Source organism: Coptis chinensis, chromosome 9, assembly GCF_015680905.1.
Source record: "Coptis chinensis isolate HL-2020 chromosome 9, ASM1568090v1, whole genome shotgun sequence".
Lineage (NCBI taxonomy): Eukaryota > Viridiplantae > Streptophyta > Magnoliopsida > Ranunculales > Ranunculaceae > Coptis > Coptis chinensis.
The window spans coordinates 76,918,073-76,931,949 of NC_141464.1; the positions used below are offsets into that span (position 1 = coordinate 76,918,073).

At 39.1% G+C, this 13,877-nt stretch overlaps 1 protein-coding gene across 4 annotated transcripts; it reads left to right on the forward strand.

Annotated features, from left to right (window-relative positions):
- The first annotated feature begins 3,705 nt into the window (after positions 1–3,705).
- On the forward strand, positions 3,706–9,186 carry LOC147478216 (G-type lectin S-receptor-like serine/threonine-protein kinase At4g03230). 4 transcript variants are annotated; one of them, XR_015207382.1, is made up of 8 exons: positions 3,706–5,546; positions 6,301–7,014; positions 7,097–7,213; positions 7,310–7,440; positions 7,528–7,738; positions 7,862–8,099; positions 8,487–8,642; positions 8,726–9,186. XR_015207382.1 is itself a non-coding variant. In XM_086581966.1 (8 exons), the coding sequence occupies exons 1-8, from the start codon at positions 4,250–4,252 to the stop codon at positions 9,035–9,037; spliced, it is 3,108 nt and encodes a 1,035-aa protein (XP_086438092.1). In that variant the 5' UTR covers positions 3,708–4,249; the 3' UTR covers positions 9,038–9,186. The 4 variants fall into 4 exon arrangements, 3 of the variants coding, with proteins under 3 accessions (XP_086438093.1, XP_086438092.1, XP_086438091.1); XM_086581966.1 differs by having other exon boundaries at positions 3,708–5,546; positions 8,555–8,642; XM_086581965.1 differs by having other exon boundaries at positions 3,709–5,546; positions 8,492–8,642.
- The last annotated feature ends 4,691 nt before the right edge of the window (positions 9,187–13,877 follow it).

Below are 13,877 nucleotides of genomic sequence, written 5' to 3' on the forward strand. Positions count from 1 at the left end.
GGGCAGATATTAGTTGTACCAGACTCGATGTGGCAAACCAGTCCAAAACAAAATTGGGGCAGATATTAGTTGTCCCAGACATGGTATGGCAAACCAGTCCAAAACAAAACTGGGGGCATATATTAGTTGTAACGCCCGTATTTTTAAATACGTATTTTTCTATTTAATTAATTAATTTAATTATTTATTTTCAAAATCGGCTGGATTTGGACTCGGGACATGTGGGCCTGGTTTTTGGGCCAGAGTCTGTGTTGGACTTGGGTTTCGGACCCAAGTATATAAACACATTTTTCTAGAAAATAGGGTTCAGAGAATAATAAAATAATGAAAATGGAGGCGGAGATGAAAGCTGGATTTATGGAGGGTGGAGCGCGACGGCTCGGACTCGGAGAAATTCGTAGGATCTGTTCATACAGGTGAGTAGCTATTTTGCTATTTCACCGGAATACAGAAACCGTTTTATCGTTCATTCTTTTTCGTAATGTCTCGTTACTATTAAACTAGTTATATATATGTATTTGTTTTGAGTTATTAGAGTAATCGTCGGAACCGTTGGAACTTCGGAAGTCGCCAATGGCGGCGTCGCGAAATCCAATGGCGTATTTGTTTGAACCGTTATTATTATGTTATACTGTTAGACTGTCGGGTTGGATATTTGGGTAAACTGTCGAAGCTTCGACAGAGCGTCAATGGTGGCACCGAAAACCCCTGTATTCGTTTTTGTTTTTTTTGTTGTTTTGATTTAGTTGGATTTTGATGTTGTATTATTGTTGTTTGTTGGGGGTTGGAGTACGGTGGTTGGGCTGTTGGAAGCTCCCAAGAGGCGTTAATGGCGCCGAACGCCATTACTGGGCTACTGAAGGTTTTGGATATTTGTGGTTGCTGCTTGTGGTTTGCGTTAGCGTTGCATCTCTGGATGTGTTTTGTTTTCCCTTAAGGTGATATAGGTTTTTCAGTGGAGGCAATATTATTTGTATTTTCATTTGTAATTTTAATTAAAGAGTTATTGAAAAGAGATTTGTAACCTAATCGTATTTGAGAATTTTTGTAATGAAGATGACTTTTGTTTAAGTTAAAATTATTATTGATTTTTAATTATCCGCATATTTAAACTGTTTATGGGTTTTTGGAAGTGGAGAGTGCGTCACACCTCGGAGATCGAAGGGTCGGGGACAAATAATGTTTTTCCGAATTCTGTCGAAATTCGGGGTGTGACATTAGTTGTCCCCAAACTCGACATTGGAAACAGGTCCAAAAAAAAACTGGGGGCAGATATTAGTTGTCCCGAGACTCATCATTGTGAGCTGGCCCATAACGATACTAGGGGCATATATTATTGCCTAAATCCAAACAAAAAATATAAACAAATAGTACGAAGCCATTGAGAGTTGGAATGGAGGTAAGGAGTCAACAGAATGGGGAGTCAACAGAATGGGGAGCCATTGAGAGTTGGAATGGAGGTAAGGAGTCAACAGAATGGGGAGTCAACATCACTCTCATTAAAGGTAAAGTTGTAAAATGAATAGGAATCACGAAATTAACAAAGCAGGTTCACGGTATGGAGTCCATTGTATTTTCTTTAGCTCCAATCTCTGATAACAACTTCCTAATCAAATTATACGTGGTGTACAAATAGTTATCTAACTACCAAATGTTGAAATCGAGCAGCACTCTCATTTCTCACTACCAAGGATAAGTCATAGATCACACTTCTATTTTCTTTGCAAGGGTGTACTTAATGCACTTCCAACTTTTGTGATAGCTGTGATGATAATTCTCTGCAGCAAATTCTGCTTTCACTTGGACCAGCTAAAAGCACCATTAACAAACAGTACTTTAGGCCAATTTTACTTAGTTTTAGTTGCAGCGGTGATAACAACATTAGTAGTCTCTATAGAGTCTGTCCAAATGGATCCAGGAACATCCAATGTGTTAGGTGCATGGAAATGGCTTCATGGTGAACCTAATATTAAGCAAAGCAAGGAAGAACAAAATGTTGGTGAAATAGTTTTCATCGGTTTCATACATATCGAAACCGCACAAAAAACTAGGGGGCATAACGGGGAAACAAGTATAGACAAACAAGAGACTTAGACATCTAAAGACATTCAAGAGTGGAAACTTAACAGGCAAAAGAGACTGACGTGCCTGGACTACTAGGAAATACACGATGGCCAAAATTAAACAATCTAAGTTGAACTCAAAATTCAAAATGAGCATCGTTAGTAGAGCCCCATAATAGAAATTAAACTGGGGCTGGGTCATCTTCACCTGTCCCCATCACAGACAAGGGTTCCTGGATAGTGTCGACTGCGGTCAGGGGTTCTGGAACAATATCTATCGCGGTGGACAATTCCTCGATTACGTTATCAGACGTCTCTTGTGGGAGCACGAAGGGGTTTAGGAAAGGTTCGATAGCAACAAGGGAAGGCGGAGTGGAATCCATAAGAGAGGGTCGTGGTGCTAGGACTGACTTTTTCGGACCTGTTATTTCTTGGCGGACCCGGTTAATTGCTAAAGCAGTATGCTCCTCAGCTTCTTTCTGATACTCTTCGTAGACACGAGTAATTTCCTTAGAATACAGCTTCTGAAGCTCAGCCTCTCTATCTTTTAGGCACTTCTTCAATGCTTTATCTTGAGACTTCAAAAGATTTTTCTTTTCAGTGCGCAAGGTCTCGATCTCGAGTCGAGTTGCGTCCCTTTCAACAAGGAGCTGGTCACATTTGGTGCGAAGGCCAGACTTACCATCAACACCGTAGAGCTCCGCCTTTATCCTTCAACCCTGGCTAGCGTAGAGATTGAAAGCACGAACAAGGTGTAGAGAATCCAAAGATGCCTGCAGACAAAATAAACATAAGTAGCAGACAAAGCAATGCGAATGTGTAATGAAACGGAGGATGTTAGGACCGAGTGCAGCGGATATACACATTGGGTTATTCTATAAATTATAATCTTACTAAGGAATGCATTAGAGGGTCTTTGAACAATAAGGGATCGTGATGAAATGAGTAATAGTACACTAGATGATTCCTTAAAACAACCTAAGAAAGAGCGACACATGGCTTCAACATTGAAAGAAAGTCATTTAGTTTAGTGGGAGCAGTCGGGTGTTCTTGGCACCGCAGCCCAACAGTGGTCACGCTCCCAAGAAGGGGCAACTGTTATGGACTAATTTGGGATTAATGAACCTAAGGGTCGAAGGAGTCCATGGGCTGGAGGGTCATCGTGGACGGGGAGTAGGCAGTGAGCATGGAGCCGAATAGTCCTGGGTTGATGGGCCATCGTGGACTGGGAGTAGGCAGCGAGCACGGAGCAGAATAGTCCTGGGCTGATGGGCCATCGCGGACTGGGAGTAGGCAGCAAGCATGGAGCCGAATAGTCCTGGGCTGATGGGCCATCGCAGATGGGGAGTAGGCAGCGAGTATGGAGCCGAATAGTCCTGGGCTGATGGGCCATCGCAGATTGGGAGTAGGCAGCAAGCATGGAGCAGAAATAGATAGGGTAACCCAAAAGGTGGTGGAACAGGTGTGCGAAGTCAGAGGGGACACGTGGGTTCATTAGAACGGATGGATGGAAGGAAGATCAAGGGGAGGGCGCATACTACGGAGGAACCAAGTATAATAAGGGGGAAACCCTAGAGGAAGGAGGAAAAAAAAGGGAAAAAACACTAGAGAAAGAATCAGGTCACAACAGGTACTTTTCCAACTATTCGTAAGTCATCGTCATCATGTCAGTAGAAATGCAAATTGCTTCTTACGAGAACGATTCATTTGTGTTGAAACTCAAACTTCCATGAACGCTTCCCATTTCATTAAGAACCATATCATATGTAGGTAATTTTTGTTTGGGAACATCTCTACAAATTCAAATTTCCAAAATGTATATGGAATGCACTATTGTATAAATGTATTGACTTGTTAGGAATTGACGATATCACAAAGAGGTACCTGATTATTGCCTGCTTAGTTATTTGAAGAAATGTTCAAAGCTACCCGTTCTCGAAAGATCAAACATACTTGTCTAATAAATGATACTTCAATTTCATTTTCTCAGGTCAATAAAGACCAGCAGGGAGAGCCCCAAAATTTCTCCTAAAATGTTTTATTTTCTTCTGTATTTAAACCTGCTGGGGTCTCTAGTCTTGACCATCCCTGTTTTCTTCATTTTGCTTCCTCTATAATGTTTTAGTTTATTCCATTTCCTAAGGAGCTGAGGAGGACGTTATTGATCCTTGCAAGCAATTTTCCAAATGGAAATAAAGCATTTTTGTTTCAGTTTTGTTTGGTCGTTCTATCTAGTGTCCTGCAATGCACAAATGAACACTTTGACATGGAACCAAACTATCAAAGATGGGCAAACCATAGTTTCCTCAGGCGGGTTATTCGAATTAGGATTCTTCACTCCCAAGAATTCAACTAACCGATACGTAGGGATATGGTATCACAAGATTCGGCCACAAGGAGTTGTTTGGGTTGCTAACAGAGAATACCCGGTAAAAGATTCCAGAGGACTTCTTAAGATAGGAGAGGATGGTAATCTCGTTGTTTTAGATGGAAGTGAGAAAGCTATCTGGTCCACAGATAGTTCCTTTATATCAACTAGAACCACTGCTGTACTTATGGATTCAGGGAATTTAGTTCTACGTGAAGAAAATTCGAAAAATAACTCAGAGATTATTCTGTGGCAGAGTTTCGATCATCCAACAGATGCATTTCTTCCAGGTATGAAGCTAAGGATATCAACTAAGTCAAAAAATAGATTTCTTACTTCATGGAAAAATTCGAGCGACCCAGCAGTTGGAACCATTTCATTTGGAACTACTGGTTCTAACTCTGACCAACTATGGCTGTGGAGATCATCAGTTTCATACTGGAATGGAACCTTGAACGATAGTCAATTTGAGAAGATTTCAGAAAACGATACAAATAATTTTTTCTTCAGTAAAATTGGAAATGGTGATGAAGCTTACATCACATATTTTTCTACTCAAAACTTAACAAGGCTAGTGTTGGATGTCAATGGACTATTGTCATTACTCGTTTGGCGTACTGGATTCTGGTGGCGTGTGTGGTATTTACCAAAGCCTCTGTGCACCTTTGAGTCTTGTGGGCCTTATAGTAGCTGTTCTTTTAACGGCGCCTACTATTTAGTGGGCGTAAACAGCGGCAATGATTACCGCACAGATGGGCCTTGTGCGTGCATAACGAATTTTGAGCCTGTTTCTCAAGAGGCCTGGGAGCTGGGAGATTTTTCTGGTGGTTGCAAGAGAAAGACACCTCTACAGTGTGGAAAGGAAGAGGATGGGTTCTATCCTTTAAAAAATGTGAAGGCGGTAGTCCCCACTTCTGCATTTGAAGCTGCAACAGCAGAAAGTTGTCGAACAGAATGCCTCAGTAGATGTAGTTGTAATGCTTATGCTTACACGAATGGGAGCAGCGCTGGCATAATCTCATGCCTAATCTGGGATGGGAGTTTAAGAGTTTTTACTGGTGAAACAAAAATTGACCCTAGTGACATTTTCGTACGTATAGATGCTTCGGAAATTGGTAAGTTGGCTTCACTAATTTTTCCTTCATGGTAACGGGCCTTTGAATTGCATGCTTTAAGTGTCATTATAGCAACAAAGAAAATGCTTTGCCAGAGACAGAGTGCGTTTCATTTTTTTTTTCCTCCGTTGAGTTTGTCTAGGCTGTGCCCTTCCAGAACCATAAACCTGCACAATCCCAAGTAGAGCCATTAACACCTTAATTAATTGGTTTCCTCTTCTACTTTGTATATAGCAAGCCATCTTAATTAATCACCCATTAGATTACTCTCTACCCATTCCTCAGCTCGATGGTCATAGCTATTTACCAACCTTCCATTATCTCATCCACATCTTGACACAATAAATTTGCGAACAAGTTTCTCGACTGCTCAACAATCTGATATATAGACGTCGTTGGATGGTTCCTAGTCTAACTTATATTTGGCGACTCCTAGTAATACTTACGAAGGACATTTTGTTTCGTTTAATGGTTATTTGCCAATACCCTCCACTGCGTAGAGGCTCTTTGAGTTGGGATGCTATACTGTGGTGGTACATATCAACTGCCCCATATATAAGCAGCTATAAGCTAATTAAGTCGCTATTGTTAGTGGTGAGGTGCATTTTGTGTAAGGCATAATTGGTTAGTTCAGTGCCTTAACATTCATGGGGGATCTGATAACTTGTTATTATATAGTTCGTTGGTATCTACTACCAACTTCAAGTTTTGGTTGAATCCCCTAAACACCATACTCATTTCCAAAACTCTGCAGTGACTAATCGAAGACTTTGTCAGAATTGTGGCATACACGCCATTCCATATCCTTTAAGTACTGGACCGAACTGCGGAGATCCAGCTTATCGCAATTTCAAATGCGACGATTCCACAGGTTACCTTACTTTCAACGCATTGGACTCCAGCTATGCAGTTAATAAGATTATCCCAGAGATGCGCACAATTGTTATCAAATGGGACAGCTGGAATTTTGATTCCTGCTATGCAAAAAATAACAATAGCGATATACAGTTAAATCCTTCGCTGCCTTTCCACATGACTTCTAATAATACTATCTTCATGTTCAACTGTCCTAGTCCTCTTCGGTCATCTGGTACAGATTGCAATTCGTCAAGCTTATGCCCCATGATAATGCTGGACAAAATGCAATGTTTTTCCTCTATGAGGACCTGCTGTAGTTATATTGCTGGCAAATCGTCCTCAACATTACATAGGATTGGTGTGTTGAACACTGGGTGCGAGTTTTATGCAAGTGTGCATAATGATCTTATAAGGCTGCCAGCAAGTGACTGGTCATATGGAGTGGAGATAGGGTGGGAATCACCATTGGAGCCCTTCTGCAATTTACCAAAAGATTGTGAGGACTGGCCACATTCAGCATGCATGCCAGAGAGGTCAGGGACGGGAAATAGAAAGTGCATTTGCATTTCAAGCTTCCGTTGGGATCCATTAGTTGGTTACTGTACAAAAGGTGAGAAATAGTTCAGTTATTAAAGGACTCCTTAGTCAACAAGTTGTTTTAACTTGACATATTTTTTTTTTCTTTTGTTCAGAACGTTCTTGGACTAGAAGATCACTGTCAGTGATTATTCCTGTTACCACTATCGTCGGGCTTCTGTTTCTCGGCACCATCAGTCGGTGGTGGAGGGGCAAAATGTTTAAGGAAAATGGTAAATTTTCTGAACTTACATTATCTTTTTGGAAAGTAGTAAACTATTTGCCTGTGTTTTGGATGTTGCGCTAAAGACATCCAGGTCGGATTGCAGATAAATTTAGAGGAAATGGTAAGGAAGAGCTAGATGTTCCATTCTTTGATTTTCGTAGTATCGCCGCAGCTACTGAGAATTTCTCAGATTCCAATAAGCTTGGACAAGGTGGTTTTGGGCCAGTTTACAAGGTGACAAAATATCAACCAAACCATTATAATTTAAGGTGTTTTCACTCTATCACCTTTTGTCAAAAAATGAAAAATTGGTGGTTCCAGGGCAAGCTATCAGGAGGACAAGAAATAGCTGTGAAAAGGCTTTCTCGAACTTCTGGACAAGGACTAGAAGAGTTCAAGACTGAAATCATATTAATTGCAAAACTTCAACACCGGAACCTTGTTAGACTTTTAGGCTGTTGTATTCAAGGAGATGAGATGTTGCTACTCTACGAATACATGCCGAAGAAAAGCTTGGACTACTTCCTCTTTGGTTTGTTTTACAAAACTTAAATAGCTACAAGATCATATCTATTTAGTTTTAATTTCCCCATAACTACTCCTGACTTTTGTTACTATTCACACGTTAATACATGTAAACTTTGAATTTCGACAGATCAAAATCATCGCAAATTCTTGGACTGGGAAAAGCGTTTCACCATCATAGTGGGCATTGCTCGAGGGCTTTTATATCTTCATCAAGACTCAAGGCTGAGAATCATCCATAGAGATCTAAAGACTAGTAATATTCTTTTAGATGACGAGTTCAATCCAAAAATCTCAGACTTTGGAATGGCAAGGATTTTTGGAGGAAATCAAACTCAAGCAAATACTAACAGAGTAGTTGGCACATAGTAAGTATAAGACTTTCTGACCATCAAGAATATGATATATGACTCAGTATGATACTTTTTGAAACTCCAAAGCTTCGCCGGCGCACCTCCGAAAGTTTTTCGAATCATGGCTCTGTCCCTGCTCAGATATGAACGTATTATATGACTTAGAGCGGAGTTATAGTGAAGAAGTTTAAAACCAAGAGTTGACTAGCTAAATTATATAAGCGGAATGAATTATTTCAGAAAACAAAATGTGTTTATGTTTTTTGCATACATACAGTGAATTTCTAAGTTTCATTTAGGAGTAAATGAAAATGGTACCGTAGAGTCTCTGCTATGTGTAGAAGGATGTACATTTTCCAATCCAGTATTGGTTCTAGTTTTTTATGTTGTACCTTGGTTTAGCGCAGCGGGTATATGTCTCCTGAGTATGCCTTAGATGGCCTTTTCTCAACAAAATCTGATGTCTTCAGCTTCGGGGTTGTACTACTTGAAATCGTCACTGGGAAGAAAACTACTAGCTTTTATCACTCTGAGAATTCATTCAGTCTTCTAGGATATGTGAGTAGTAGACCTTTTCAATAACTCTTCTTTCATGTTGTAGTCTACCTTCTCTTCTAACGTAAGTGTTTATTATGTCCCAGGCATGGAGACTTTGGAGTGAAAGCAAGGGGTCAGAGTTAATTGATCCGTTGTTAGTTAATGAAGCAAGAAGTGATGTTAAAGATGTTATCAAGTGCATTCATCTGGGGCTTTTGTGTGTCCAAGAAGATGCCACAGATCGACCATCAATGGCCTCTATTGTGACCATGCTCACAAGTGAAACAATGGATCTAGTAACACCCAAAAAACCAGCTTTCTTCATCAGAGAAAGTCTTCTCACTCAATCTTCATCAAGTGGTCCAGATAACTGTTCGAAGAATGAGCTAACAGCTTCAATGTTGGAAGGAAGATAGCTATTTGAATTCCTATGACTATTTGTAATTCAAAAAACTTGCATTTTTCACAAATATAGATCACAAAAGTGTTTGCTAAAGGATCATTGTGTAAGAAATAACAATACGATGTGCATCTATTTTTCCATCAAAAAAATTCACTCGGAAAATTTCTTGTAGAAAGATCGGCACAATGCCTTAAAAAAAATAATGAAGCTGTCAAAAAAATTTAAATTTCGGAAAATTTTCAGAGAAAGATCGCATAATGCCTTAGAAAAAATAATGAATTTGTCAAAAATTTAAATTTCGGAAAATTTCTCGTAGAAAGATCGGCATAATGTCGTAGAAAAAATAATGAACCTGTCGGAAAGTTTCAATTCGTTCGGAAAGATTCGCTCAGAAAAATCAGCTCAATGCCTAGAAAATAATGAATTCGGAAGATATTTAACCGAAAGCGCTAAGCGAAGCAAATACAGATTGCGAAGAAAAAAACGAAGATTTAATCGAGCGACCGTAAAACAATTGACAGAGATTTTAATAGAAATGGGAGATGATCAACTAGAACGTGAAAAGATGAATTACAAAGATTTGTACGAGTTGTCTATGCAAAAAACTGTTAAGGAACCATTTGATGTTCCCAAACCAATGATTATGTGATTGTGTGAATGTAATACCATAGAACTAAAAATTCTTTTGATGAAAAATACAAATAAAGTATGGGTTTGCTATTGAATATTGTTGTTGTGTCAGAGAACATACCTACGGAAAATTGACAGTGTTGTTGATTTACGTAGTTGAAATAGAATAGAACGAAACGCCCTCATGTAGAGAAAAATGCCCCCAATTCTAACTAATCTTGCTAAAGATTTTGTCATAGCAATAGTAACGTACTAAGTGAGCGTAAAAACGTTCAAACTTAGACTAATTAAGCTAAACATGGTAACTTAGTCAAAACACTAAGTTATGACGACGCATACTCGAACTTTTAAGCTCAAGTCAAAACAAATTGTGTCGTAGTGATAGTAACGTACTAAGCGAGCATAAAAGCGTTCAAACTTAGACTGACGAAGTTAAACGTGGTAACTTCATCAAATTTTGTCGTAGTGATAGTAACGTACTAAGCGAGCGTAAAAGCGTTCAAACTTAGACTGACAAAGTTAAAAGTGGTAACTTCGTCAGATTTTGTCGTAGCGATAGTAATGTACTAAGCGAGCGTAAAAACGTTCAAACTTAGACTGACGAAGCTAAATATGGTAATTTCGTCAGATTTTGTCATAGCGATAGTAACGTACTAAATGAGCGTAAAAGCGTTCAAACTTAGACTGACGAAACTAAACGTGGTAACTTCGTCAGATTTTGTTGATAGTAACGTACTAAGCGAGCGTAAAAGCATTCAAACTTAAACTAATGAAGCTAAACGTGGTAACTTCGTCAGATTTTGTCTTAGCGATAGTAACGAACTAAGCGAGCGTAAAAGCGTTCAAACTTAGACTGACGAAGCTAAACGTTGTAATTTCGTCAGATTTTGTCGTAGCGATAATAAGGTTGCGATGAAAACATAATTATACCATTGGAACTGAAGTGAAATAAATACTGCTTTATTGATTACCAAATCTTGAAAAGTGCAAAGATAATAACGAAAAATAAACTACTGAACTAGAAACAAACGAACGAAGTTTTGTTTGTTTTTTCTTTCAGCTTGTCTACTTAATAAAGGATAGTATGGTAACGAAAAATTGCGACAAATCCTAAAGTCAAAACAAAATTGTCAAATTTCTTTGATGACGTATTATTTGTCCTTGGCAGAAGTCAACGATGCTGGAAAACCAAAATGGTAAATAATATCACGCCAGAAGAAATTTTTAACTTCTAAAATATAGATTTGGGCTTCCACTCACTTAGTAAAATAATTTGTTGCGACGAGCAAGAAACGAACACTACCAGGGGCTGTCGAAAATAAACCAATAATGTCAAGGCCCCATTTCGCACATGACCAATGGTTATGGATTAGATGACGCTTCATCGCGGGAAATTTGACCCATATCATCATGTTTTTGATAACGCATACACTTCTCGGAAAGACGCTTAACATCCTGTTGCATGTATGGCCACCAATACCATTGGGTCATTGCTATGTGAGCGAGACTTCGCCCCGGGGAGTGGTGCTCACATAGTCCTGAATGAATATCTTTGAGGCTTAGTAAATCGTCCGTTTTGCTCAAACAATGAATGAGATGATTGAGACTTGTGCCTTTGTGAGAGAGCTGTGAAAAATTGTCCGTAGTAGAGATAAGACAATATTTCCAAGCATCACGATTGACAAAATCACAAACTTTTTGGTCATCAGGAATTCCAGAGCATTGTCAGCTGCATGATCGTCGGTGGTAGCTATGGTAGATACCGAGACATTATCAGTGCCAAGCTCGTTGGGATCATCTGACATCATAAGTTGTTGATCCGGAGTTGTCTTGACAGCGACAACTTGATTTTCCACGAATAAGTATGTGATAGAATCAGGATGCCTTACATCATACGCGGATACTGTACAATACTAATAAATGCAAAATTTCATGCAATTCGTTGAATTAAGTCAAGATAAATGACCATTCTATCATCGCGAGCCGCATATTATCATTCAAAGTGGCTAGTGACTAACTTAAAATAATTAATCGTAACTTAGTCGCCCCCAGCTGAAGAGCTGTGCACATACCGCAAATGACAGTGTCGTACCCGGTCATACTATTTGAAACGTCAAAACCCAAACATAGAGACCTTTCAATTATGTTTTCATTCGATCAGCTTCAAGATGACAAAACCAAGACCGGAGCCAGACTGATTATGCGAACCATTGGTGTAAATTTAGCAATCAGCTGATATATCCAATAAGTATTTCAAGTCATCGCCCCCAGGAGATAATGGAAATTAGGTATCGACGTTTTCCACATCGAGTAGTGCGTTCGACATAGGAATATCATCAATAAGAAAAAACTTACACAGCGGATATTCAGTATAAACTTCGATTATTCCTTCTTGGAAATAAGCTTAAGACGTCTAGCAGAATGAAACAAGGCCAATGCAATTTCCTCAATGCAAGAATGTCTAGATTCAGCTGATATAAGAGTTTTGCTAATAAAGAATATGAGACGACCATCGGCGTTATCAAACCGCAATGGACAAATATGAACTGGATATGTTTTGCTTATATTCGTGAAACCATTGCAAAGTTCGTATTTATTGTCTTGAACGCGTGGATAACCATTGCGAACAACGAGAATCTAATCATCACTACGTAAACGATCCCACACACAACTATGTTGTGGGCGTGTGTTACGTTGTGGTGTGATAGATATAAAACCATTTTCAAGAACTCGTGGATGACGTACGTTGTGAACAACGGGAATCTCATCCTCACCATGTAAACGTGCTACGATGTCGTTGGCGTGTGTTATGTTGTGGTGCGATATATTTCACATCGTCTTCGAGAGGAATGGTTCGTTTCAGACGACACTTCTAGTAATTGTTTTGTTTTCGTACACACTTGAACTTTTTAAGAAGTGCTTCACGAGACATTTGATTGACATTATCCGCATCAGATGATGGAGAATCGTCAGAGGCAATAACTTTGCGCTGAATAATTTGGCGCATCGGTGGAACGATAGTAGGGTCGCATGCAACCTGTTGTTGAAAAGGAGGAGGGATTAGTCCGTTATCATATCGCCAAGTTGACCGTGAAAATCATGTTTGCGATGATCATTAGTAATTGCATCGGGATCTTAGGCTCGTCTAGTTTTCGTCATAACTTTTGTAGAACGTGAGCGTCGGTTTTGAATAAGAACCACAGACGGCGCCAATTATGTTTCGACCAAATATGACAAGAACACTAAGTGGTGATGAAAGAGATGAATTCTGTAGAACAGTAGTGTGAAAAGTGATGGTGATCGAGAGAGTGATGAGACTGTACTTTTCGGTTGCATACGTACCCAAATTATCGATGGGATCAAGTCTCAAGAACGTAGTTTTGTATGAAAAATAGTTTGGTATTTATATAGGTAAAGTAAAGACTCCTTGTAGCTCAAGTATTTTTGTAGCTTAAATAATTGTAATTGAATATAACTCTCAACTTATAATTATCTCTTTGATAAGAAACGAATCTGGGCATAAACCAATGTACGTTAGTGGCAAGCCATGTGGCTAAGGTTCAGCCTTAGACACATGAGTTAATGGGCTTGTACATTGATCCATGGTATTGCAAATTGGGCTTTATCCCCGTCGATTAAACGAATAAAAATGGAGACCCCTACTAATGGACGTTTGCCACATAGGTGGGGGTCGAAACAATTCCTTTTATTTCCAATACACCGACCCTATCCACACGTGACCCTCTTGGTCATATAATATGCCACTACACAATTCTAGTGGAAATAAAAACATGAAATTTGTAATAATAAATACCCTAAAAATAGCAACAACCTAAAACACTCTAAAACGGTAATTAGATTCAATCACAAAAATCCCTAAAAATACTAACTAATTTAGTGATAATAACTCTAGGATGCACCAACTACCTTATTAGCCAAAAATATCCTTCAATACTTTTAACATGGCTAGGTACAATGGAACTTCCCATTGTCACCCTAAACTTTAACTCCAAGTTGTTACTATGAAGTCCAATGTCATCCATGTATCTTTTACAAAGAAATCAAGCACTAGCACCACACTTTCAAACCACATGCACTCAAGGATGCATAGATGCACTCCTTGATCTAAAGAATACAAAGGACACACAAATGTATGCATGGAAAATAATTTTAAACCATATAAAAGCCTAAGCTTTAGGCTATATACTTGGAATGCTCAACAA